At 53.8% G+C, this 24159-nt stretch overlaps 2 protein-coding genes across 28 annotated transcripts in view; one reads left to right on the top strand and one right to left on the bottom strand.

Annotated features, from left to right (window-relative positions):
• NRXN2 (neurexin 2) overlaps positions 1 to 24159 on the bottom strand; it is a 365564-nt gene that overhangs the window by 5066 nt on the left and 336339 nt on the right. For all 27 annotated transcript variants that reach the window (XM_075073260.1, XM_032798089.2, XM_075073268.1 and 24 more), the window contains one exon: positions 10835 to 10913. In XM_075073260.1, the coding sequence (XP_074929361.1) occupies positions 10835 to 10913 (79 nt within the window). The remainder of the gene's footprint in view (positions 1 to 10834; positions 10914 to 24159) is intronic.
• Positions 1 to 24159, top strand: part of SLC25A45 (solute carrier family 25 member 45) — a 386904-nt gene that overhangs the window by 45395 nt on the left and 317350 nt on the right. The window lies entirely within an intron of this gene.

Genomic DNA, 24159 nt, shown 5'->3' with positions numbered 1-24159 from the left:
ATTCCTGTGTCTGTCTATATTCTTTTTTCGGTCTAGCTGGATTAATTTATATTTCCTTCTAGATTCATCTACAGTTTTTCCTCTCTAGACATATTTTCTTTTTTACTTTCATTCTATCTAGATTATTTTTTCTTTCTACATCCATTTCCTCCTTTCCACCTATATAGATTCATTTCTGTTTCTTTCTATATTAATTATCTACCTTTTTCTGTATTAATTTTCTTTCTAGATTCATTAATCTATGGTCTTTCCATCTAGATGCATTTTCTTTCTTTCTTCCATTCTTTCTTTCTAGATTAATTTCTCTACCTATCTAGATTCATCTTTCTTTCTTTCTTTCTTTCTTCTGCATATTTTAAAATCTTTCCCTCCCCCTACCCAGACACACTTTTCGACTCTGTCCATCTGTCTGCCGTTTCCATTCCCACCTCCCACCTCTCCCTCCCCCCACTTTTTCTTTTTTACATCTGGCAACCAAAGTTGATGTTGAAATGACAAGGACACTGCACACATTATTTTGGTCCTTTGCACTGGCTGTAAATTTGGTGGGTGTGTGTTGGGAAAATACATGTTTCAAAAACATACATAACTATATTTTCAGGAGCTGTTTTGACAGATCTGTGGGCTCTGTCCCTATTAGAACTGGAAAGAAAGCAGATAGAGGGACAGATGCCTAGCATCACTGATGTCAACAGGAATAGAACCCAGGAATCCTGACTGCCAGAGCTAGGGATAAAACCCAGCAGGCCTGACTCCTATGCAGTTACACCCCACTGCACCGGCTGAGGATGAGGACTCCAGGAGTTTGGCAGACTATTCCCAGTATGTGCCATTCCCATCAGCCGGTTTTCAGTTTCCTCACCAGATTCTCAATGGACAGTACCAAAGCCATGGGCTCCCTAGCTACACCAATCTTCCTGGCAGTAGCAGGATTAGAACTTCCAGCCTCGCTACCCCTAAACTGCCCACGGACTGGAGCTAAACAAGACTCACTGTTAACTGTGTGGGGCTCTGTCATACAGAGCTGTGACTCTGATTCCTCCCAGGGGAGGGCAGTGGTACTCTCCTCCCCACCACTTCATTACAGCGCAGCCTGTAGTAGCAGTGCTGTGTCTGTACAGTGATTGGGGCTGCCTGCCAAGATAGACTCCAGGGGCAGGCTGTCCCAAGGGGTGGGACTATTAGCACCTATGCAGTGGGCAGTATTCCCTCTAATTTTTCTCACTCATGTGCAGATTGAATTTTATTATGTGCACCAATATGGAGGTGACATGTGACACATCACCTCCATGTTGGTGCGCATAACAAAGTTCATGTGACAGGGAGGGACCGAGGGGTTTGGAGTGGGGGAGGGGGCTCAGGGCTGGGGCCGAGGGTTGGGATGTGGGGGGCTGAGGACTCCAGTGGAGGGTGCAGGGTCTGGGGTGGGACTGGGGATGAGCTCAGGACTGGGTCAGAGCGTTGGGGGGGCGGGCTCTGGGGTGGGGCCAGGGATGAGGGGTTTGGGATGCAGGCTGCCTCAGGGCTACAACAGCAGCACCTCGGCTGGGGGAGAGACGTGCCTCTCGCGGGCCAGGGCAGGTCCAGGCCAGGGTTGGGTTGGAGGAGAGGCGCCTCTCGCTGGCCAGCACAGGTCCAGGCCAGGGAAAGGGCACCTCCCCACAGCCACAGCAGGTCTGGGGCTGGGGGCCTCCCCTAGGCCGCAGCAAGTCCAGGGCTGGGCTGGGGCGGGGGTGGGGTGCCTCTCCCCACCACGGCAGGTCTGGGGCTGGGCTGGGCTGGGGGAGAGGCATCTCTTCCCACCGCAGCCTGAACACCTGCGCTAACGTGGCTGCTTCGAGGGAACTTAGGCAGTGAGCTCATAAATCTGCATACATGCTCACACCACCAGTGGGCGCTGTGATAGGACAGGGGAGTTTGCGTGAGAATGCACCCAACAGAGCCACTATTCTCCATGGTTTACAGACCAAATACTCTGTTCCGTTTACGGGGCAGGGGTGAACTGAACGTGGAAGGGAAATGAGTTACATAACAGCTTGAAGCAAGTGGCTTAGTGCTCTGGGAGTCAGGACTCCTGAGCTCTTTTCCTGGATCTGGATGGGAAATTGAGTCAGGTGGCTAGAGCAATGGGGCTAAGAGCCAGGATTCCTGGGGTCTAGCCCTGGCTTGGGAGGGTAGTGGTTAGATCAGGGGTAGGTAAGCGTCAGGAGTCCTGAGGACTGTGGCCTGTTTCTCTGTTGCTTTACCAGTGAGTCACTTCACTCAGCTGCTCCTTCATTTGCAATATCAGAGATAACATGACCACTGTGCAGGGAGTATATGGGGTAGAATTAACTACATGCATGCTTTGAGCTCCCATATCTCATGCGCCAGGTGGTGTGGAATATGAGAGTGACTCTCCTTTAGAACTGATCTGTGTGTTTTCAGTACCCCCTCCTGCAGCGGGGGCAGTGAAAGCAAGTCACTGCTTAGTTAGAACCCTTAGCCAAGCCTGGGACTCAGAGCTGTTACCTGACACAGGGTCTCAAGAGACGATGTTGGTGACTGAGTGAGTTTACGAAGGAAGCTCACAAGAGATCACCATGACTGACTTAGTCAAGCTGCAGGGTGGCATGAGATCTGACTCCAGGTATCCAATAGGTGCAAAAGACACTGGGTGGACGGAGAATGGCTTGGAGGGAAATTAGGGGCTATGGGATGAACAGGAGCAAAGTATAAAACTTGGAGGGGAATAAACTGTAGGGGACAATCCTGGCCACTGGTGGTGGGGAGAATAGACTGTAGGAGCCAATTTTGGCTCGTGGAAAATACACTGATGGAAAGAACAGCTCCAGAGACAGGGAGTGAGGTCCATAACTATCATGTGTCAGGGAGTTCCACAGGCTAATGATGTCGTGTACAAATGGAGTCACTTGACATGTGTTGCTTGGAATTTCATGGGAGGTTTCCTCAATGGCGAGTGAAGGTGAATAGCAGATCCCACTTGCCTATCTAGATTCTGTACATCCTTTAGGCCCCTCTAGCATATCCCCCTCTCTTTTATCTCCTTGCTGAGCTAAACACCCTGATCTTGTCAGCCTCCTCTGCTTCCAGATCTTGAATTGTTTTAATTGCTCTGTAATTTCTGCCAAGCTGGGCCATCTCATAGATTTACCCAATGGCACGGGACTATTCTGCTGTATAACAGTCTCCCTGCTTCTGGCCTATTCTGCACTGGTTGAGTGCTGCTGTGCACTTAGAAGAGGTTGCAATTGAGCTGTAAGGGGCACTGTGCTGCTGGGAGTGGGGTGGGGACTCAGTAGGGGGTGCTCTCTCCCCAAGATCAGTACTAACCCCAATGTGGCACTAGGGGGTGCTGTGCTTCAAGCAGTGGTGCACATTAGCCATAGGGATAGTCAGCTGCATCTCAGCAATGGGTGAAGGATCCCAGTATAAACAGGCCCCCATTACTCCACCCCAGAGGCAGCTGCATCTCCACACTGGGTGAAGGATCCCTATAGCTCATCTAGCTCAGAGTCACATACATTAGCTCAATATTATCATTAAAAGCTGCATTCTTTGTCAGCTGAAGAAAACAGAATCAGAGCTGCACTATGGTTTGAAAGGCAGCAGTAAATAACAGGGAAGGAAAAGCTTCTGCCTACAATTGCACATGCCAACGCCAAAGTCTCCTGTGGTTGACAGAGAATCCCCCTCCCCCTTCCCGACAGATCAGAAATGGAAAACACAATACTTCTCCCTAGGCCCCCACACTTTGGGGATCGACCTTAGCTCCATCACTGGACTGGAAAGATCTGGCCAGACTCTTTATTACAAGCCTTGCTCGATTGTTGGTATGACAGATTGTAATAGTATTCTGGGCTGGCTGAGCCCAAAAGTCAGCGCTAGAGTAGTGGGGGGATACTGATCTGGCTGGGCCCATGAATCTGAGCCTGGGGTGGGGGAGATACTGGGCTGGCTGGGGCCACGGTCTGGCCCAGGGTGGCATGGAGACAGAGAATACTCTTATCACCCAGCCCCAGGGGTACCAGTCCATGTGCTGGGCTGCCATGGCTGGGGATGGGCCATTTTGTGCTGGTGGCTGCGTGCAAAGGATTCCAGGCTGATATGGCAAAGCCTCGCCCAGTAGCTGGGGCTGCACAGTCAGGGGCTGAGGGCAGCAGCCAACCCTTTCCCTCACAGGGTAATCCAGCAGCTCCCTGCAAGCCATCACCAGGGGGTTCAGAAGAAATCAGTTGCGCCCAGTACACCAGGAGAGTTTTTCAAGGTTCTCTCCAGTTTGATGGTCTCTTTTTTGATTCTAGAGCCCTGCCCCACCCCACCCTGGGGCACAGTCACTGCATGACAACACTGGCCCCTGCTGCAGAAGCACATGGCTGCAGCTCCTGGCTTCTCTCTGTACCCCAACATTGCATTTGCTGATGCGGAGTCCCAGCTCTCCTCTGCTCTGCCCCCATTGCACCTGTATTCTCCTGCAGCTCCAGGCTCAGGGGCTCTTCACCTGCTCTCACCCAAACCAGGGCGGGGGGGGAGGGGACAGAAAGATGGGGCAGGCCAGCCCATTGTTTCCGGGGGAGGGGGAAAAGGAGGAGGCGGCAGGCCAGCCCATTGTTTGCAGGAGAGGAAGGGGGAACGAGCAGGGGCAGGTCAGCCCACTGTTTGCAGGAGAGGAAGGGGGAACGAGCAGGGGCAGGTCAGTCCATTGTTTGCAGGAGAGGAGGGGGGCCCAGGAGGCAGACCAGCCCATTGTCTGCAGAAGAGGAGAGGGAAGAGGGAGTGGGCCAGCCCATTGTCTAGGGGAGCGGAGGAGGGAAGGGGGAGTAGGGCAGTCCACTGTCTTCAGGAGAGGAGGGGGGAAGAGAGAGCGGGGAAACCCATTGTCTGCAGAAGAGGGGAAGAAAGGAAAGGAAGAGGGAGCAGTGCTGACCAAGCTGCTAGACTCTCTCTGTCGCCCTCAACTCCTCTGCTGAGGGTGGGGGGAGAAGAGCTCAGCCTACCTCCTGCGGCAGTCCCGATTAGTTGCTCTATCCCCAGAAGTGGGTAGGGATTCCTGGGTGGATGGGCAAATTGATCTGATCCAATTCCCCTGCTCTAACCACTCAGAACTCTGGGTCAAGACCTTGGGGGCAAGGAAGGAGAGGGAAGCGCACACCCCAAGGCCACAGGGGGGCAGGGACTACAGCTGAACAACACCCAGTCCCCTTACTGCCCCTAGCCAGCTCCTTCTCCTCCCACTGCTGCCCCCCAACTGCCTTCCCAATATTAATTAAAAGTCTGCAAGGTGTGTGTATGTTTTTAATGAGCAGCCCCTATCTGCTTGCCGAGCCCCCCCGTTGGGCCTTTCATTTTCTCCTGTCTCTTCCCCTCCTCTGGTTTTTATTGTGATGCATTTGGAAACATTTGGCAAGCGCTGCACAAAGGAGCCGCGCTGCCTTTGATCACGGAGAAGAAGAGAGAAATAACATAACCGTGGCGCCATCGGTACGGGAGGAGAAGAAAGGATGCACCAGCAATTACTCAACTCACAAGGGAGGGCCACTATATGCGGGGGGGAGCAGCTAATTAGTCCCTTGTTTTATTGGGGAGCAGAGCAGTAGCAGCCTGAGTGTCCACCCTGAAATTAGGGCTAGATCTTCCCCGTGCTGTGGTCTAATGTTGGACTGGGAACCAGTACTCCTGCCTGGTTCTATCCCAGCTCTGGGAGGGAAGTGGGGTCTAGTGGGTTAGAGCGGGGGCTAGAACTCCTGGGTTCCATCCTATTCCCAGCTCTGCCACTGATCTGGGGCACGTTCTTTCCCCTCTTGATGCCTCTTATTTCCCCTCCTACCCTTGTCTAGTTAGACTGAGCTCCTGGGGGCAGGGACTGTCTCTCCCTTTGAGCCTGTGCAGCACCTGGCCTGATGGGGACCTGGTCTGATCTCAGTTGTAATCTCTAGGCACTGCTGCATAATTAAGAAGAGATTGATTTGCACCATTTGGGGCTCTGCTCCTGAAGTTCCTTGGTAGCGGGTCCTTGGGAGGTCTGTCCATCTCATGCCTCCAGTCACACAACCTGAGGGAGTGAGCACCCCCTGCAGGTCCTGCTGAAAACGGGACCCTCCTACAGGGATGCTTGTATGCACGGACTCACACTTGTGAGCAGTGTGGGCACGGCGTGTGCACACGCACACTAAGCTTGGTGCCCTAACAGCACAGATGTGTGCTAGCCAGATTACAGAAGTGTGTGAACCTGGAGGCAAGACTAGAGGGGGAACCCAGAGGGGCGCTAGTCCCAAAGAGGGGTGTGCAGCATATCAGTGGCTTGCAGGTAGTAGGGTGACCAGGCAGCAAGTGTGAAAAATCGGGACACGGAGTGGTGGGTAATAGGAGCCTATATAATAAAAAGACCCCAAAATCGGGACTGTCCCTATAAAATCGGGATGTCTGGTCACCCTAGCAGGTAGACACCAAGCAATGTAGATCTGCAAAAGCCTATTGCATAGGCAGGTAACTGCAAGCCAGTTATACAGCTGGGTATGGTACCATTTGCATTTGGGGGTGGGGGAGGGCACTGACAGCTGAAATACAGAGGGATCTGGGCAAAGAGTGAAAGGAAAGGAGTTTTATCACAGAAATATCTCCTCAGTGTTTGTTACTTGACTGCTAGAGCAGCAGCAGCAGCAGGGTCTAGTGGTTAGAGCACTGACTGGGAGGCAGGACTCCTGTGTTCTGTTCCCTCCTCTGCCATTGCCCTTGGGGTGGTCCCTTCCCTTTGGTGCCTCTGCTTCTCCTCCCTCCCTTCATCTATTCAGCCTGTGAGCTCTTCATGCAGAGACTCTGTGTCACTGGGGGTTTGTCCCACTCCTGGCACAACGGGGACCCCAGTGGTCAGAGCCTCTCGCTGCTCCTGTGATGTACACAAGCTCTGGTTACAGCCATGCGTTAGCACAGCAGCAGGACTGAAGGGTACAGATGTGTCTTCTGCAGAGGCATGCAGCTGGGTTTTATGCCCTTCTGGCTGTGCGAATTGATGCACTGGAAATCAGCAGCACCGGGATATTGTTACAGGGGCCTGAGTCTCCAGCGACAGTAGTGGGGATTGAAGGTGAGCCGTGCTTCTGAAAACTAGGCCATGGGCCAGAACCTGAGCTAGGGTAAGTCAGTAGCTTCACTGACTCCAGTGAGTGCCCCCTGCTGAACCACCCACCCAGCTCCCTGAAACACAGCCTCTCTAGTGTCATGCTGGGGTCAGAGCGCCCCCTGCTGAGTCCCCACTCTGCTCCTTTCAGCACCACACCCCCCTAGCATCAGGCTGGGATCAGATGTGACTCCAGCATGAAAGCATCCCCTGCTGAACTCCTTACAGCCTCTGGCCACAGAGGTCTAGACGCACATGTGCAATCAACATTTCCCACCCAATACCCATGTAATGCCTGCCTGGTGCAGCTCAGAATGCCATCTAACTGGCCCGCTGGCTGGCAGAGAGACCGAATGGGGGGTGAACAGGGTTTCTCCGGAGCATGGGGAGGCATGCTGGTCGGGGTGGGGCCCCATGTGTGTGGGTGCCGGGGCCAGATCTCCCTGCTGCTGCCCTGGCTCTGGGAAATCTCACACACAATGGGGGAAGCAGACTCATCCCTGGCACAGGAGATAAACATGCACCGAAGAGTCCCGGCGGTCCCCAGACAATAAAGAATGAACTAATGAACCAGGCCCAGTGCAGCACCAGGCACTCCCTGCACTGCCAGGCTCATAAATCCCCCCTTGCTTCCCATCAGGGAGGAGACAGCGTAAATTTCATGCCCCACCAGGGCCTTGGTGACGCGGAACAGGGAGTGTGGTGGAGAAGAGGGGTTTAAGAGCAATCAACAGTGTGGATGCTGGGCGGGGGCGGGGGGGAGTCAATGAGAGAGTGTGATCTACCCCCACCAGCCCATGCTGCGATTTCCATTCCATACAGAGAGGACACAAAGCCACATCAATCTGTGGCTGGGTGTGTTTCTGCAGGGACGGCGGGGTTCTGCCTGCAGTCAGTGCAGTGTCTCCCATGGATATGGCTCTCTGCTCTACTCACTCTCTGCCTGGATTTATGGCTCTTTCCTCACTACTCCCCCCGCCCCCCCACACACATTCCACGCTCTCATTCTATGCCTCTGGCCATAACAACCCTGGCTGTGATCTTGTCAGATCTTAGCACTTGGCCACAGAGGGGACTGGCGCAAAAGAACAAACCTGCACGAGACAGCGGCTCCCCTTGGCTAAGTTGGGCCATTGCACTGGTAGGGAGAGTGGCAGGACAAACCCAAGGGGCTGGGAAGCTCACCTTGCAGTCGGTGCTGACTCCAATGTGGTGCTAGGGGGCACTGTGCTGCAGGGAGTGGGGTGTGGGGCTCAATAGGGGGCACTCCTGCCCTGGATCTGGAATTGAAGCCAGGTCTCCCTAGTCACCTGAGCAACTGAACCATCCTTCCTCTCCTCCTCATCGCTCCGGATCAGACCAATGAGTGCATCCAGCCCAGTATCCTCCCCACTCCCCCCTGGATCAGACCAATGAGCTGCTCTTGCTTGGTATCACCCAATGTCCCTTGTCACTCCAGATCAGTCCAATAACCCACCTGCCCACTGTGCTGGATCAGCCCAACAGGCCCGCTAACCCAGTACCCCACCTTCGACAGCGGCCAGGAGGTTCAAAGAACCCTGCAGTGATGGGTCCCCCTGCCTCCAGCTGGTCCCACCCGGAGGAGTTCAGTTCCTTCCATAGCCGCTGGTTATTATGCTGAATTCTACCTCTGCACAGTCCGGTATCTGTCTAAAGTCCTGAGCCATCGTCAGAATGTGGCTAAGTTCTCACTTCTGGGTAGATCCTGTGGCAGTGAGTTCCGCTGGCTAATGGCACGGTGGAGGGGAGCATTTCTGGAAGTCAGTTGGGAACCTGACACTTTCCATCCTCTCAGCCTGGCAACACGAGCTGGGGCCAATCAAAGCTCTCAAAGTCCTGTGAGATCCCATTAATCACTGCCTCCCTCTGCCTCCTCCTGCATCATCCGCTCTTGTGAGGAGTGGGAAGGGGTTTAGAGGCCCTGGACAACAGGCTCCCCACCCCCAGCAGGGTACTTCTCCCCGAGGGATTCCCCAATTGCAGCATAAATGACAACATGGCATGAAGGAGCAAAGCCAGCTCCCAGCAAGCCAGAGGTAAAACCGCTTCTTCCTTCTGCATAACCTCCCTGCTCAAGGAGGGAGTGTCCACCTCTTAGGTTTCCCTAGTCCTGGTTTAGTTCTCAGTGTGGAGATGCAGCCACCCTGGAATGCTGGCTGTTTACACAGGGATCTTTCCTCCAGTGTGGAGATGCAGCCACCTCTGGTGTAGGGAATGGGGGCAGTTTATATGGGGATCCCTTACCTGGTGCTGAGATGCAACCACCTCTAGGGTGGGGTGCAGCAGCTCCTCAACAGTCTACTACAGCAATGCTTCCTGAACCACTAAAGGCCCTTTCATTCAGTCAGCAAATGGGAAAGGAGGTAATAAAGGGATGCTTCACAAGCGGGCCTGAATCTGTGTGGTGGGAGAAGAGTGGGATCTAGTGCTTTGAGAAGTGGGGGTTGGAAGCCAGGACTCCTGGTTCTATTCCTGGCTCCATGAGGGAAGTGCTGTCTAGCTGTTAGAGCAGGGGGTTGGGGGCTGGGAGCAAGGACTCCTGGGTTCTATTCCCACTTTCCCCAGTTGGGCTTTGATTTGTGTGATTCAGGAGGGGTGGCTCTAGGTAACTCTTAGGTCCTGTAAATCCTAGAGCAGGGACAGGGTGTGGGGGAGCCATTGCACCCACCGCCTGCCTGGAGAAAGGCAGACAGGACGGTAGGGGAGGCTGGGGGCTGAATGGTTGGGCCAGCCAGACCATGAGGTGTCTAAGGGTGTGGGGATGGTGCCTGCTAAATATAGGTGTGATACTGAGGACCTGATCAGTGGGGAGGGGCACTGGGTTAATATAATGCAGCATAGAACTGGGGGTGGGGAGTTTAAGGGGGCATCAGGGTGTGTGTCGGTAGCAGTGTTTGTCGGGGTGTGTGTGCACAAGTGTGCAGCTGTGTGAGTTCACAGGGTTCTATTTGTGTGTGCACAGAGGTGAGAAGGTAGTGCTGGGTGAGTTCACAGAATTGTGTCTCTTTGTGCAGGTATCCATAGGGGCGTGCTTGCATGTGTGTAGCACTATGTGAGTTCATAACGCTGTGTCTTTGTGTGAGTGTACACAAGTGTGTAGCTTTATGAGTTTACAGGGATGTGTCTTGGTGTGAGGGTGTGCATGTAGCAATGTGTCAGGTCACCAACAGGTGTTTGTGTGAGTTCAAAAGGGTGTCTGTGTGCACACATGAGCACAGAGATTGTGTAGGTTTTTGCATTCATGAACAGGACTTTGTGCGTCAGTGTGTGTGCAGAGGTTTGTGCCTATGCATGTGTGTTTCTGTGTTCATACAAAGGGATGTGTGGGTGAGTGTGTACATTTGGTGCATGTGTGTGAGTGCACCTAAGTGTGTGTGTGCCTCAGTGCATGCAGGAGTGTGTGAAGGGATGTGTGTGTCAGTGTACGTAGGTTAATGTGTGTGTAGGGAGTGAGTGGATGTAGGCGTTAGAGTGTGTCGGTGTGTAGGGAGAACAGCGTGTCAGGATGTGTGTAGGGTGTATGTGTGTACGAGATATAGGGGGGACAGCGTGCCAGGGTTTGTGTGGGATGTGTGTCTTTGCCAGGGTCTGTGTAGGGTGTGCGTGTGTAGGAGGGACAGTGTGTTGGGGGGGTGTCCAGTGCACCCTATAGAAGCCCCCCACCCACGCATGGCGGCAGCAGAGAGAAGGACCCACCTGTACTGGGCTCACACTCCTCCAGGTCCTCATCATCACTTGGGCACTCAGCTGACGCCACCAACAGGTCATCTGTGTTCTGGGGAGAGAGAAGAGCACAGCTCAGTGAGGTGGTGCAGGGCACGCCCTCCCCGCACACAGCCCCTTAGCCTGGGGCCAGCCTGGAGCTAGTGCCCCCTTGAGGGGGAGGAGCTCATGGATCATTCCTTACACCCTGAGCCAGCCAGACCTGGGCACTCCTCACACACTCTCATGTTTGGTCCCCACCTATGGTAGGACCTCATGCTTCAAAGTCAGTTCTCTGAGGCCTGGGCACCATGTCAAATTTAGGTCCACACAGTCACAGTGTGCAGGGGTGTGAACCCCACCCTGGCCCCCAGGCTATGCTGCCCTAAGCCCCGGTGCAGATGCAGCTAGGGAGTGGGAAGAATGGCTCAGGGAGGCAGTGTGCCTACACCTACGGGAAAAACCTCTTCTGGTAGTGCAGGTTGCTGGTATACCACATGGCTAGGCCAGCACAGGTTGCCATGCCAGGTCGGTCCCCTTGGCCTGCGTCTCCCACATCCTGGTGCAGTGCAAAGCAAGGGGGAGACCGTGCGTGCTGTGCGGTCCGCTGAGTCAGACACACAGCTTGGCTGGCGAACAGCCGCAGTCAGGTCTGGGAGCCTTGTGGATAGATAGACACTGGCTTGGGACTCTGGAGTTCTAGCCCTGGCTCTGGGAGGGGAAGGGGGCCTAATTGTTGGGGGAGCTGGGAGTCAGGATTCGTAGGTTCTATTTCTGCCTCTGCCACTGACTTTAAGTGACTTCTTCCCCCCACCCCCTGCCCCTACTTCCTCTCCAACCCTGTGTCTTTGGGACAGAGTCTGTCTGTGTCTGTACAGCACTCAACACAATGGTGCCCCAATCTCATCTATGCCGGCCCAGCTGGGCCCATTGGTCTGATCTGGCATGGAAGGGAGGTGGGAACACTAGGCTGCTAACCCATTGCTCTGAGCTAGGCCAGGGGGATACTGGGCTGGCCCGGTCTGGCTCCCAGTTATCCATCTCCTTGTTCCCCATCCAGCGAGGGTGCCATGTGGTGTTGGAAGGGAGGGGCCGCTCCACAGCAATCAGTATTCCAGAGCTGGCTGCTCGGATCATGCTCAGCGTGTTGGAATTAGCATAACAAAGACTTGGACAGGGACCCCGGGGCAGGGAATCAATCAAGGCCCTGGCACAGCAGCAGGAATGGCAATGTGGAAGCACTGCAGTGTGTGTGTGGAGGGGAGTGATACCCCCCTGCAATCACACAGCTAGCCCCTCTCACATGAAGCCTGCTGTGTCTAATGCCTCCCCCTTCCTGCAGCCAGCTATGTCTGATCAGCCCCTCTCCTGCAGCCAGCTAGGTCTAATCCCCTCCCCCGCAGCCAGCTGTGTCTAATCCTCACCCTGCAGTCAGCGGTCTGATCATCCCAGCTCAGCCACTGGGTCTGTTTCTCACCTCTCCCCCTCTCCCCCACGCAGTCAGCTGTGTTTGATCGCCCCTCCCCCCTGCATACAGCCAGCTGTGACCCCCTACCCACAACCAGCTGTCTGATCCCCCCTCCGCACACTGCCAGCTGTGACCCCCACCTGCAGCCAGCTGTGACAAATCCCCCCACCCGCAGCCAGATGTCTAATCCTCACCCTGTTGTAGTCAGGCGTCTGATCATCCTCCCTCAGCCAGCTGGGTCTATTTTCCCCCCTCCCCACACAGCTCACGGCCAGCTGTGTCTGATCGCCCTGCCCCCTGCACAGCCAGCCAGCTGTCTGACCCCCCTACCCCCCTGTGTCTAATTGCCGCCCCCCCCAAACCACCAGCTGTGTCTAATCCTTGCCTCTTCTGCAGCCAGCGGTTCTGGTTCACACTGACCGATCTGTATCTGATCGTCCCCCCCTTGCATTTAATCCCCAGCTACCCCACGGGCCACCACCGTCCCTTCCTGTCCTTCAGAAAGACAGAGACCTGCTCTGAAAGGCAGGAGGCATCCAGGAGTCCCTGGCCCCAAGAGTCATTTCTTGAAGGCAAATCCAGAGAGGATTTTAGGGGGCTGGTACGGGGCTCCCCTTTACAGGGTGTGGCCAGGAAGGGCAGATGGGGTGAAGATACAGAACGGGTGGAGCAGATGCAGGCCCCTGGGGGATTCCCCATCCCCCCAGCTGTTCGTTAACTCTCCCAATCTGGCTTCCTTTGGAGCTAATGGGAGATGCAACAGGCTCCCTCCCCACCCAAGGCCTCTCCTGCACAGCACACTCGCCTCCAAGGGCTCTCTGCCTTGAGTGCTCTCAATCAGGTCCTCCTGGGGCGAGTACTCTCAATCAGGTCCTCCAGGGCACTTGAGCTGCTTTCCTGTGGGCCACTGGCCGCTTGAAATAGCGACTGAGGTGGCGAAGGACTTAGGGCAAGTGGCATCATGCTGCAATTCCCCAGCGCTGGGCCTGGCTACTAGGGGGACAGTAGAGGGCAGGGCCGCCCAGAGGATTCAGGGGGCCTGAGGCAAAGCAATTTTGGGGGCCCCTTCCATAAAAAAAATTACAATACTGTATTCTCGTGGGGGCCCCTGCGGGGCTTGGGCAAATTGCCCCACATGCTCCCCGCCAGGGGTGACCCTGGGAAAAATAAACCTTCCACATCTCGGCACAAACCCAGTTTTGAGAAAACTTCTTTACAAGGTATCGCTGGTTCTCAGCATCAGCTAGTGCTAAAAGGCACTAAAGCTCATTAAAAGGGTTAGAGAAATATTTTCCGTTCAAAACTTTTTTTGGATAGAAAACTAGGGGTTTTTTAAAAAGCGGAAAAAATTGTGGACAATGTCTGCTTTCTTCAAAATTTGTTGTGTTTTTTTTATTGAAAAGCTTGAAATTAGTCGGCGCCAAAACCTGAGTATGGTTTGGGTTTCAGAAGCGTGTGGCCAAATATTTGCTGCTTGCTGTGTTTGATTGTTTAAAGAAACACTAAAAAAATTCTGCTTAAAAAAATCCAAAACTTTTGAACCACCTCAACTTTGTGACCAAACGCCTGAGCCCACCCAGTCAGAGATTTTTCCAGGTTTCTGATTCTCTGCTGGCTTTCTTGACTCATATCTGTCTCCATAACTTTGGGTTCATTTAGGTTAGAACATAAGAACAGTCATACTGGGTCAAACCAAAGGTCCATCCAGCCCAGTATCCTGTCTACCCGACAACGGCCAATGCCAAGTGCCCTAGAGGGAGTGAACCTAACAGGTAATGATCAAGTGATCTCTCCTGCCATCCATCTCCACCTCCGACAAACAGAGGCTAGGAACACCATTCGTTACCCATCCTGGCTAATAGCCATTAACGGACTTAACTTCCATGCATTATCTGTTGTCCTAGAGACTGACTCCATGGGGTCCCTCACAAACTAGTGACGTTACTGTGGGTTTGTCTTTAGTATAGCTTATGTACATGCTCCACAAACTGAGCATTTGAGCTCGTTCCAGAATCTGGGATGAGCCTATGTTGTGAAAACTGACATGCTCAAAATAGCACATGCATGTGAAATGAACAGGGTGCTAAAATTAAATTAACCTAGGGCTTCTCAAACTGGGGGTCGGGACCCCTGCAGGGAGTCACAAGGTTATTAACTGGGGGGTTGTGACCTGTCAGCCTCCACCTCAAACCCCACTTTGCCTCCAGCATTTATAATAGTGTTAAATATATAAAAAAGTGTTTTCAATATATGGGGGAGGTGGGTCACACTCAGAGGTTTGCTATGTGAAAGGGGTCACCAGAACAAATAGGAAAAGAATTCATTGGCATTTGAGAAGTACACGCCAACAGGGGTGGAAAGCACACTACAATGGAAACAAGACCTACAGACTTGAAGCTCTTCTGCCCCAGCCTAAACTCATCACGACATAGCTGAGCCAGGATGAGCTTAGAGAGACGCGAAGAGCCTCGCCTCCAACACAAACCAAACCCACAACAACACTCAACCATTACCCCCACAACTCCCCCAAAATACCATCAACCAACACCTACCCCCAAACACCACCCAAACCCACAACAAAACGATCAAACAGAGCACTGCCCTGCCCCCTATCTGACGCCCTACTTCCTGCCCCCCAAAATGGTCATAGCCTGCACTCCCCTTCAAGATCATCGGCGATTCCATCTGGTTCACTGGTCACCAGCTACCTGCTTCACACCATTGGAGCCTCAGTGCCTTTCGGTATCCGAGTGTTCCCTAGAACCACGTGCCGTGTGGCTCCCCGCGGAGCCCTCGAGCTCCGCCATGTCTCAAAAAGCCACTGGTAAGGGAGAGGGCGGTTCGCTCAGGGAATCCTGCGGAGTCCTGCCGGAGCCACAGGGCACTGCTGTTCAGGGACGCTGCTGGATCTGCTGAGGCTCCGGGTGAGGGGCGGAGGCGGGGTCGGGCTGTGGCGGGAGCCTCGCCCGTTCTCTTGGGGGCCCCTGCGGAGCCCGGGGCAAATTGCCCCACTTGCCCTCCCCCTGGGCGGCCCTGGTAGAGGGTGCTCTCCCTTGCACTCTGTGCTGCATTAGGAGGTACTCTGCTGCAGGGAGTGGGCTGGGAGGCCAGCAGGGGGTGCTGGCAGGCAGGAGCAGGGTGCTGCAAGGCACAGAGTAGGGGCTCAGCAGAGGTGTTCTGTCGCAGGCAGTGCTGGGGGCATGGGCTGCAGGGCTCCACACGGACGCTCGCCCCTTGCACTCAATGCAGCACAAGCTGTGGGTGGAGAGCGCCTACTGCTTTAGCAGTGCTGTGTTGCCTCTGCGGAAGGGGCTGCGAGCGGTGCCCAGGCTGGCCATGCTGTGAGGGTGTGGGCATACCAGTGAATAGCAGCAGGGGCAGTGTGCTCTGCTCCTGCCAGCACGTGTCAGAGATCAACCGAGCTGCCTTGAAAAGCAGGGGTCTGGGGCAGAGCCTGAGAGGAGGCCTGGAGTGCAGAGAGGATGAGCTGTGCTGCCAAAGCACCCCCTGCTCCCAACAGGACTGAGTCCTTGCTGGAGGGGGGAGCTGCCATTCTGCCAGGCCCTCAACAGCATGTGTCCTCCAGATGCAACTGGGACTAGAGCCCTCAAGTCCTGACTCCCAGCCCCCTGTTCTAACCACCAGCCCTCCCACTGCTGGGATAGAACCCTAAGGTCTTGACTCCCAGCCTCCAGCTCGTAAGCTCTTTGGGGCAGGAATAGGAATGGTCTCTCACTAGGTGTCAGTGCACAACTGGTCCCATAGAGCCATGAACTTGGTTGGGGGTGGGGGCCTGTGCAGTGCCTGGCCCAAGGGGACCCTGATCTCAATTGCTGGGTCTTTGCAATGCCAGGTACGACAGGGATCCTGAGCTCAGTTTTGGGTCTGTGCAATGCCTGGCACAATGGGGACCCCACTCTCTGTGTGTGGGGGGTCAGTGCAATGCCTGGCAGGATGGGGACCCTGCTCTCTGTATGTGGGAGGTCTGTGCAATGCCTGGCACAATGGGGACCCCGCTCTGTGTGTGTGTGGGGTCTGTGGAATGCCTGGCAGGATGGGGACCCTACTCTCTGTATGTGGGAGGTCTGTGCAATGTCTGGCACAATGGGGACCCCACTCTCTGTGTCTGGGGGGTCTGTGCAATGCCTGGCAGGATGGGGACCCTACTCTCTGTATGTGGGAGGTCTGTGCAATGCCTGGCACAATGGGGACCCCACTCTCTGTGGTGGGGAGTCTGTGCAATGCCTGGCATGATGGGGACCCCACTCTCTGTGCACTTCTCTGTGGGGGGGGTCTGTGCAATGCCTGGCAGGATGGGGACCCTACTCTCTGTATGTGGGAGGTCTGTGCAATGCCTGGCACAATGGGGACCCCACTCTCTGTGGTGGGGAGTCTGTGCAATGCCTGGCATGATGGGGACACCACTCTCTGTGGGGGGGTCTGTGCAATGCCTGGCAGGATGGGGACCCTGCTCTCTGTATGTGGGAGGTCTGTGCAATGCCTTGACTCTATGCGCGCACCACACACACACTGTGTCGTGACCTCCTCCACCCTCTGTTCGCGTTTCTTCCCCACCATCCGCCTCTGGGGGGGGGGGGGGGGCTGTGCAATGCCTGGCATGGTGGGGATCCTGCTCTCTGTGGGGTTTCTGTGCAACGCCTGCCATGGTGGGGACCCCGCTCTCTGGGGGGGGGTGTTGTGTGCTGTCCAGTGCAACAGGGCCGCTGAGTGTCAGGTGGTCTGTGCAGCATGTGGCATGACAGGAACTTGATTTCTGTTGGGGGGTCTGTGCAGTGCCCAGCCTGATGGGGAACCAGATCTTGGTTGGGGGAGGGGTCTGAGCCGTGGCAGTCACATAACAAAGCACACCTCGAGGCAGTCCTGTGTGATGGATCTCTGGGCTCATGGCTCAGTGCCTGCACTCCCATGGCCAGTGCTGGCCCCTCATTACAGCCACAAATCCCTCCCAAATGGGTACGGCTAGTGCATTAATCCCATCAGTATCCTGGCCTGGCCCCTACCCACTAATGAGACTCACTGTCCCTGCCATGCAACTGTGCCTTGCCTCTGTCCCCCACTGCCTCCCAAGCCCCATGGCTTGGCTGTCCCCCTGTGACATGGAGGAACCATGGATGCATGTAGTCCAACTGCAAACCACCACCGTAACAAGAGATCGCGCAACTATGTCTATACATGGAGCATGGAGGGCACTGTCCCCCTAGGTCCAGCCTGGGGAGCCCCCCAAAGCAAGGGATCCCACACTCAGATCTGAGCCTCCCCACCCTTAAACAGGAGGCAGTGGGTAAGCACCCAGGATGGATGAACTGCCTGGGACGAGGAGCTGTTCGTATCCAGCACCTTCTAGTGGACTGAGCAAAGGACTCCTGGGTTCTATCCCCAGCTCTTGGAGAGGAGTGGGGTCCAGTGGGTTAGGGCAGGGGGGCTAGAAGCCAGGTTTCTAGGTTCTATTCCTTCTCTGCCCAGCTCATATCTTGTCTGTGGTGGGGCTATGCCACTGTCCCCTCCTTGTGCCCTTCCTCCTCCCCCTGCCCCCAGGGCAGAGAACACTCTCTGGAGGGGCACCTGAGTGCCAGAGCACAGAAAAACCCATCACAAATAGAATCCCCTTTTAACTCCCTGTGTTTCATCTCTGAGTCATACCTTCTGCCCCCTGCTGAAACCTATCCCCCCGCCCCAGCCTCTCTCTCAAGGATAGGAAATCAGGCTGGTCTAATTACTGCTCTGGTTGCCATGGCAACAGGAAGATGACTTTGTCAGCGATTTTTATTTTTCATACACATGGGTGTGAGGAGAAGAAAAATCCGGTGGCTGCTGCGGCAACGGCTCCTGGGGAGGGTGACCCCGGAGGTGAATAACGACGCCCTACACCCTGATCCAGGCAGCACAGCACCAGCCCCTAGCCTGCCCCCTCCATCCTTCTCCGGACCCTGCCCCTTGCCCACCCACTCATTCTCCCCTTCTCCAGCCCCCAGGTCCTGCACTCTTCCATCTTTCTCCAGCCCCTGCCCTCCATACCTGACCACCAGGCCCAGCCCACCCCACCCATCCATCCTCCCCATCCCCTTCTCACCCCTTCTTCAGCTGCAGGTCCTGCCCATGCCATCCATCCTTGCCCTGTCCCTCATCCCTGCCCTCACTGCCTCCATCTTCCTCCAGCCCCCTGCCTACCTCCCAGTCTTAGGCCCTGCCGCCCCTTCAACCCAGCACTAGGCCCTGCCTAGCTCCCCTCCATCCTCCTCACCCACCCCACTTCATCCTCCTCACTCGCCTGCCCAGCCTTCTCTTGCCCCCCAGGCCTCTCCCACTCCCTCCATCCCATCCCCCCCTCCAGTTGTGTGTGTGACAGTGACATGAATGACTCTCTCCAAAATTAATTTGGGGGTTTTAAATCCCGCTCTACCCCCACCCCCGATTGCTCCATTGTGATTGCAGGGACTGCTCTCATGCCCTCCCAAAGGACCGCAGTCACCAGCCCCCTGCTGTTTCCTTGCTTGGGGGCCAGCCCTGGCTAACTCAGCCCTATTCTCAGGAGATGCCGGCTCAGGGAGCAGGGCTCCAGGGCTGTGATGTATGGCTACTGTACAGTGGCCTGGCACTGGCTTACAAAGAGCAGTGGGTATCAAGCTGGGATGTTTTTCTAACAGATCTGCTCTAGTTCACCCAGCAATGAATTCAGCAAAGGCCTATCCAGGAGGTTTTGCAGGAGGTCAGACTAGATGATCACAATGGTCCCTTCTGGCCTCGGACTCTAGGAATCCAGCTTTGACAGATGACCCTTTACCTGGCTGACTGTTCCAGCTGGTCAGGAACGCTTTGATGAAATATTTCATTGCCAAAAGAGCCCATTCGTCAAAGCTCAACGTGTCCCTGGGGTCAGCAAGGCTCCGACGAATTCCCCAGTTCAAAAAAATGTCAGAAACAAGCTTCCAATGGTTGATACTCTTGAACTGGAAAGATTCGGTGGGTTGGCTCAAAATGAATTTCCATTTCCAAATTAACTTAATTCAGACCAAAAGATACAAAAGAGAAGGAAAACCAATCAAAACCACAGGGCCGTGGAGCTGGGAGGGACCCTGGGTCACTGAGTCCAGACCCTGCTATCACAGGCACTGCCATCAGAGAATCTGGGTCAGAAACAGAACCAGTTCCATCTTCAAATCGGAGAGCCATGTCCCACTGCAAGGCTGCTCCAGAACCTGTCTCCTGAGCGATTTCCATTCCCCCAGCTGACAGATTTTCCCTCATCTGTGCACTGTCCACAATTTGACTTCTCCAGGGACAAACGCACATGATCGCCAAAAGCCCCATGGGATGGAAAAGTTGTTTCTGGCCCAGCCTGAAGGCACAGATTGGTTTGAGTCATAGAATATCAGGGTTGGAAGGGACCTCAGGAGGTCATCTAGTCCAACCCCCTGCTCAAAGCAGGACCAATTCCCAACTAAATCATCCCAGCCAGGGCTTTGTCAAGCCTGACCTTAAAACCTCGAAGGAAGGAGATTCCACCACGTCCCTAGGTACCCATTCCAGTGCTTCACCACCCCCTAGTGAAGAAGTTTTTTTCTAATATCCAAACTAAACCTCCCTACTGCAACTTGAGACCATTACTACTTGTTCTGTCATGTGGCACCACTGAGACCAGTCTAGATCAATCCTCTATGGAACCCCTTTCAGGTAGTTGAAACAGCTATCAAATTCCCCTCATTCTTCTCTTCTGCATTCTAAACAATCCCAGTTCCCTCAGCCTCTCCTCTTAAGTCATGTGTTCCAGCCCTCTAATAATTTGCTGCCCTCCGCTGGACTCTTTCCAATTTTTCCATGTCCTTCGTGGTAGTGTGGGGCCCCAAAACTGGACACAGTACTCCAGATGAGGCCTCATCAATGTCGAATAGAGGGGAATGATCACATCCCTTGATCTGCTGGCAATGCCCCTACTTATACAGCCCAAAATGGCAACAAGGGCACACTGTCGACTCATATCCAGCTTCTCATCCACTGTATCCCCGAGGTTCTTTTCTGCAGAACTGCTGCCTAGCCATTCAGTCCCTAGTCTGTGGCAGTGCATGGGATTCTTCCGTCCTAAGTGCAGGACTCTGCATTTGTCCTTGTTGAACCTCATCAGGTTTTTTTTGGCCCAATCCTTTAATTTGTCTAGGCCCCTCTGTATGCTATCCCTACCCTCCAGCGTATCTACCACTCCTCCCAGTTTAGTGTCATCTGCAAACTTGCTGAAAGTGCAGTCCACACCATCCTCCAGAACATTAATGAAGATATTGAACAAAACCGGCCCCAGGACCGACCCTTGGGGCACTCCATTTGATACTGGTTGTCAACTAGACATAGAATCGTTGATCACTACTGTTGAACCCGACAATCTAGCCAGCTTTCTATCCACCTTATAGTCCATTCATCCAGCCCATATTTCTTTAACTTGCCGGCAAGAATACTGTCGGAGACCGTACCAAAAGCTTTGCTAAAGTCAAGGAACAACACATCCACTGCTTTCCCCTCATCCACAGACCCAGTTAACTCGTCATAGAAGGCAATTAGGTTAGTCAGACATGATTTGCCCTTGGTGAATCCATGCTGACTGTTCCTGATCACTTTCCTCTCCTCTGAGCGCTTCAAAATTGATTGAGAACCTGCTCCATGACTTTTCCAGGGACTGAGGTGAAGCTGACTGGTCTGTAGTTTCGCAGATCCTCCTTCTTCCCTTTTTTAACGATGGGCATTACATTAGCCTTTTTCCAGTTATCTGGGACCTCCCCCAATTACCATGAGTTTTCAAAGATAATGGCCAATGCTCTGTAATCACATCCGCCAACTCCTTTAGCACCCTCGGATGCAGCGCATCTGGCCCCATGGATTTGTGCTCATCCAGCTTTTCTAAATAGTCCCAAATGACTTCTTTCTCCACAGAGAGCTGGTCACCTCCTCCCCATGCTGACCTTGTTTGTGAAGACAGAGGCAAAAAAAGCATTGAGTACATTAGTGTTTTCCACATCCTCTGTCACTAGGTTGCCTCCCTCATTCAGTAAAGGGCCCACACTTTCCTTGACTTTCTTCTACTAAAGTCCTGGTCTACACTGGGGGGAGGGGGGGTGTCGATGTAAGATACGCAACTTCAGCTACAGGAATAGCATAGCTCAGGGGTCGGCAACCTTTCCGAAGTGGTATGCCGAGTCTTCATTTATTCACTCTGATTTAAGGTTTCGCGTGCTAGTAATACATTTTAACATTTTTAGAAGATCTCTTTCTGTAAGTCTATAATATATAACTAGACTATTGTTGTATGTAAAGTAAATAAGGGTTTTAAAATGTTTAAGAAGCTTAATTTAAAATTAAATTAAAATGCAGAGCCCCCCCGCACTGGTGGCCAGGACCCAGGCAGTGTGAGTGCCACTGAAAATCAGCTTGCATGCCACCTTTGGCACACATGCCATAGATTGCCTACCCCTGGCATAGCTGAAGTCGATGTATCTTATTTCGACCTACCTCCTGTCCTCACGGTGCGGGAGTGACGGCCGCGGCTCCCCATCAACTCCGTTTCCGATGTTCGCCCTGATGGAGTTTGGAGTCGACAGGAGCACCTTTGGGGATCGATATATCGCGTCTAGACGAGATGCGATGTATCGATTCCCGATAGATCAATCACTACCTGCCGATCTGGCAGGTAGTCTGGACGTACCCCATAACATACCTGAAGAAACCCTTCTTGTTATTCTTAACATCTCTTGCTAGCTGCAACTCCAAGTGTGATTTGGCCTTCTTGATTTCACTCCTGCATGCTTGAGCATTATTTTTATACTCGTCCCTGGTCATTTGTCCAATCTTCTACTTCTTGTAAGCTTCTTTTTTGTGTTTAAGATCAGCAAGGATTTCAGTGTTAAGCCAAGTTGGTTGCTTTCCATATTTACTAGTCTTTCTACACATTGGGATGGTGTGTTCCTGCATCCTCAATAAGGATTCTTTAAAATACAGCCAGCTCTCCTGGACTCCTTTGCCCCTCACATTATTCTCCCAGGGGATCCCGCCCATCAGTTCCCTGAGGGAGTCAAAGTCTGCTTTTCTGAAGTCCAGGGTCCATATTCTGCTGCTCTCCTTTCTTCCTTGTGTCAGGATCCTGATCCTGACCATCTCATGGTCACTGCCTCCCAGGTTCCCATCGACTTTTGCTTCCCCTACTAATTCTTCCCGGTTTGTGAGCAGCAAGTCAAGAAAAGCTCTGCCCCTAGTTGGTTCCTCCAGCACTTGCACCAGGAAATTGTCCCCTACATTTTCCAAAAACTTCCTGGATTGTCTGTACACCGTTGTATTGCTCTCCCAGCAGATATCAGGGTGATTAAAGTCTCCCATGAGAACTAGCAGGCTGGCCAGCATCAGGGCATGGGCAGAGAATGGCTTCACCAAGCCACTTCTCCCCAAGTGCTCCCAGCTTACTAAGGGACAACATACCAAGTCTGTTAGCATTGAGGATTCCGCCTCCAGTCTTCTGCCAGCCTGGTTTGACTAGAGCAGATCCGAGAGAACAAAAGATCCTAGCAGGGCTTAAAGGGGGACCAAATCAGGTGCGTCTGGAGAAGCTAGCCCTGCCTAGTTTTCTGGGGGTAAAGGGGCTGGTAAGGGTTTGTATCTGTGCATGCTCTTAATCTGGAATCAGTGTCCACTCCTCACACAGAATTGAACAGGAATAGCTAGTCCGCTTTCAATTCACCCACTCCCTCAATCCAGTTTAGCGTTCCTGTGTAGACAAGCTCCAGATAGACACGTATGCAGACTGTAAACATCCTTTATCTCCAATGCATTGAACCTCTTGCTAGCTGCACACTACTTTGGTTTCTGAAAGCTACCAGAGTGTTGTGTATCTCTGGCCACAGGCTCCCAAGGAAGCATCTGCAGGGGAGCATGGTTCATCTGCAGTGCGCTGCCATATCCCCAGGAGAGGTAAAGGTCTGGAGGAGGCCTGGCCCATGAGGGCGAGTGACAAAGTGGGAATTTTCTGTAACAGTTTTATGAAGCCTATGTGTTTCCCCAGTATTTTGCACGGCTCCCCAATGGGGAAGAAAGGACTACTGCTCTCAGGGCAGGCTGGCAGACACAGGTATGAATGCCACCTTGCTGTCTGAGCCTGAATGAGTCACAACAACCCCAAAACAATGGGAAATCCAAGAAGAGAATGGCAAACCTGATCACCAGGCCAATGCCACTTAGAGCAGCCAAGGACCCAGACGGAGATGGATTTCTCCACCTCTCAGCAGGGAAGTTGAGCAGAGACCCCAGCTGGAGAAGAAAGGACTGGAAGGGGAGCTGGAGGAGAAGTGCTGGCTGCTGGAGGAAGCTGGCAGCTCCCACCTGGGAACAGACCAAGGTGCGCAGATAGACAGATAGAGACTGACCCCGGGGCCGGGTACTAGGCTGAGCAGAATGGACTGTGCTTTAACCTTCAGCTCTCTGTGCTAAGCCACGGGCTGCCTCTGCTGGTGCCAAGTGACTAATAAACCGACTGCTCTGGGGATGCTGCTCGAGGGTCACTGGAAATGCCGGCTGAGGGGCATCAGTCCTGAGGGTGGCCAAGGCCCTGCCAAGAGCCTGTCTCAGCTGGACTCGCTGGGCAGAGCTCAGGGGGAAGCAGGAGGGCTGGACCCCAAAGAGTGAGTTTCAGCTGGCAGGAGGCCTTGTGGCCTGCCCTAGAGGAAGAGTGAGAGCCCTGGGGTCTGGCATTTCCTCCAAGAAACTGTTCCAAAGCCAGGGGCACAGCCCCAAGGCTGTGGATCTTTGACAAGGGGGGCACTCAGAGACCAGGCAGCGGGACAGCAGGGCAGCAAGCCCTGCA

This window comes from Chelonoidis abingdonii, chromosome 17, assembly GCF_003597395.2.
Source record: "Chelonoidis abingdonii isolate Lonesome George chromosome 17, CheloAbing_2.0, whole genome shotgun sequence".
NCBI lineage: Eukaryota > Metazoa > Chordata > Testudines > Testudinidae > Chelonoidis > Chelonoidis abingdonii.
The sequence above is the reverse complement of the archived record's forward strand: the minus strand, read 5'-3'. Positions and strand labels throughout refer to the sequence as shown.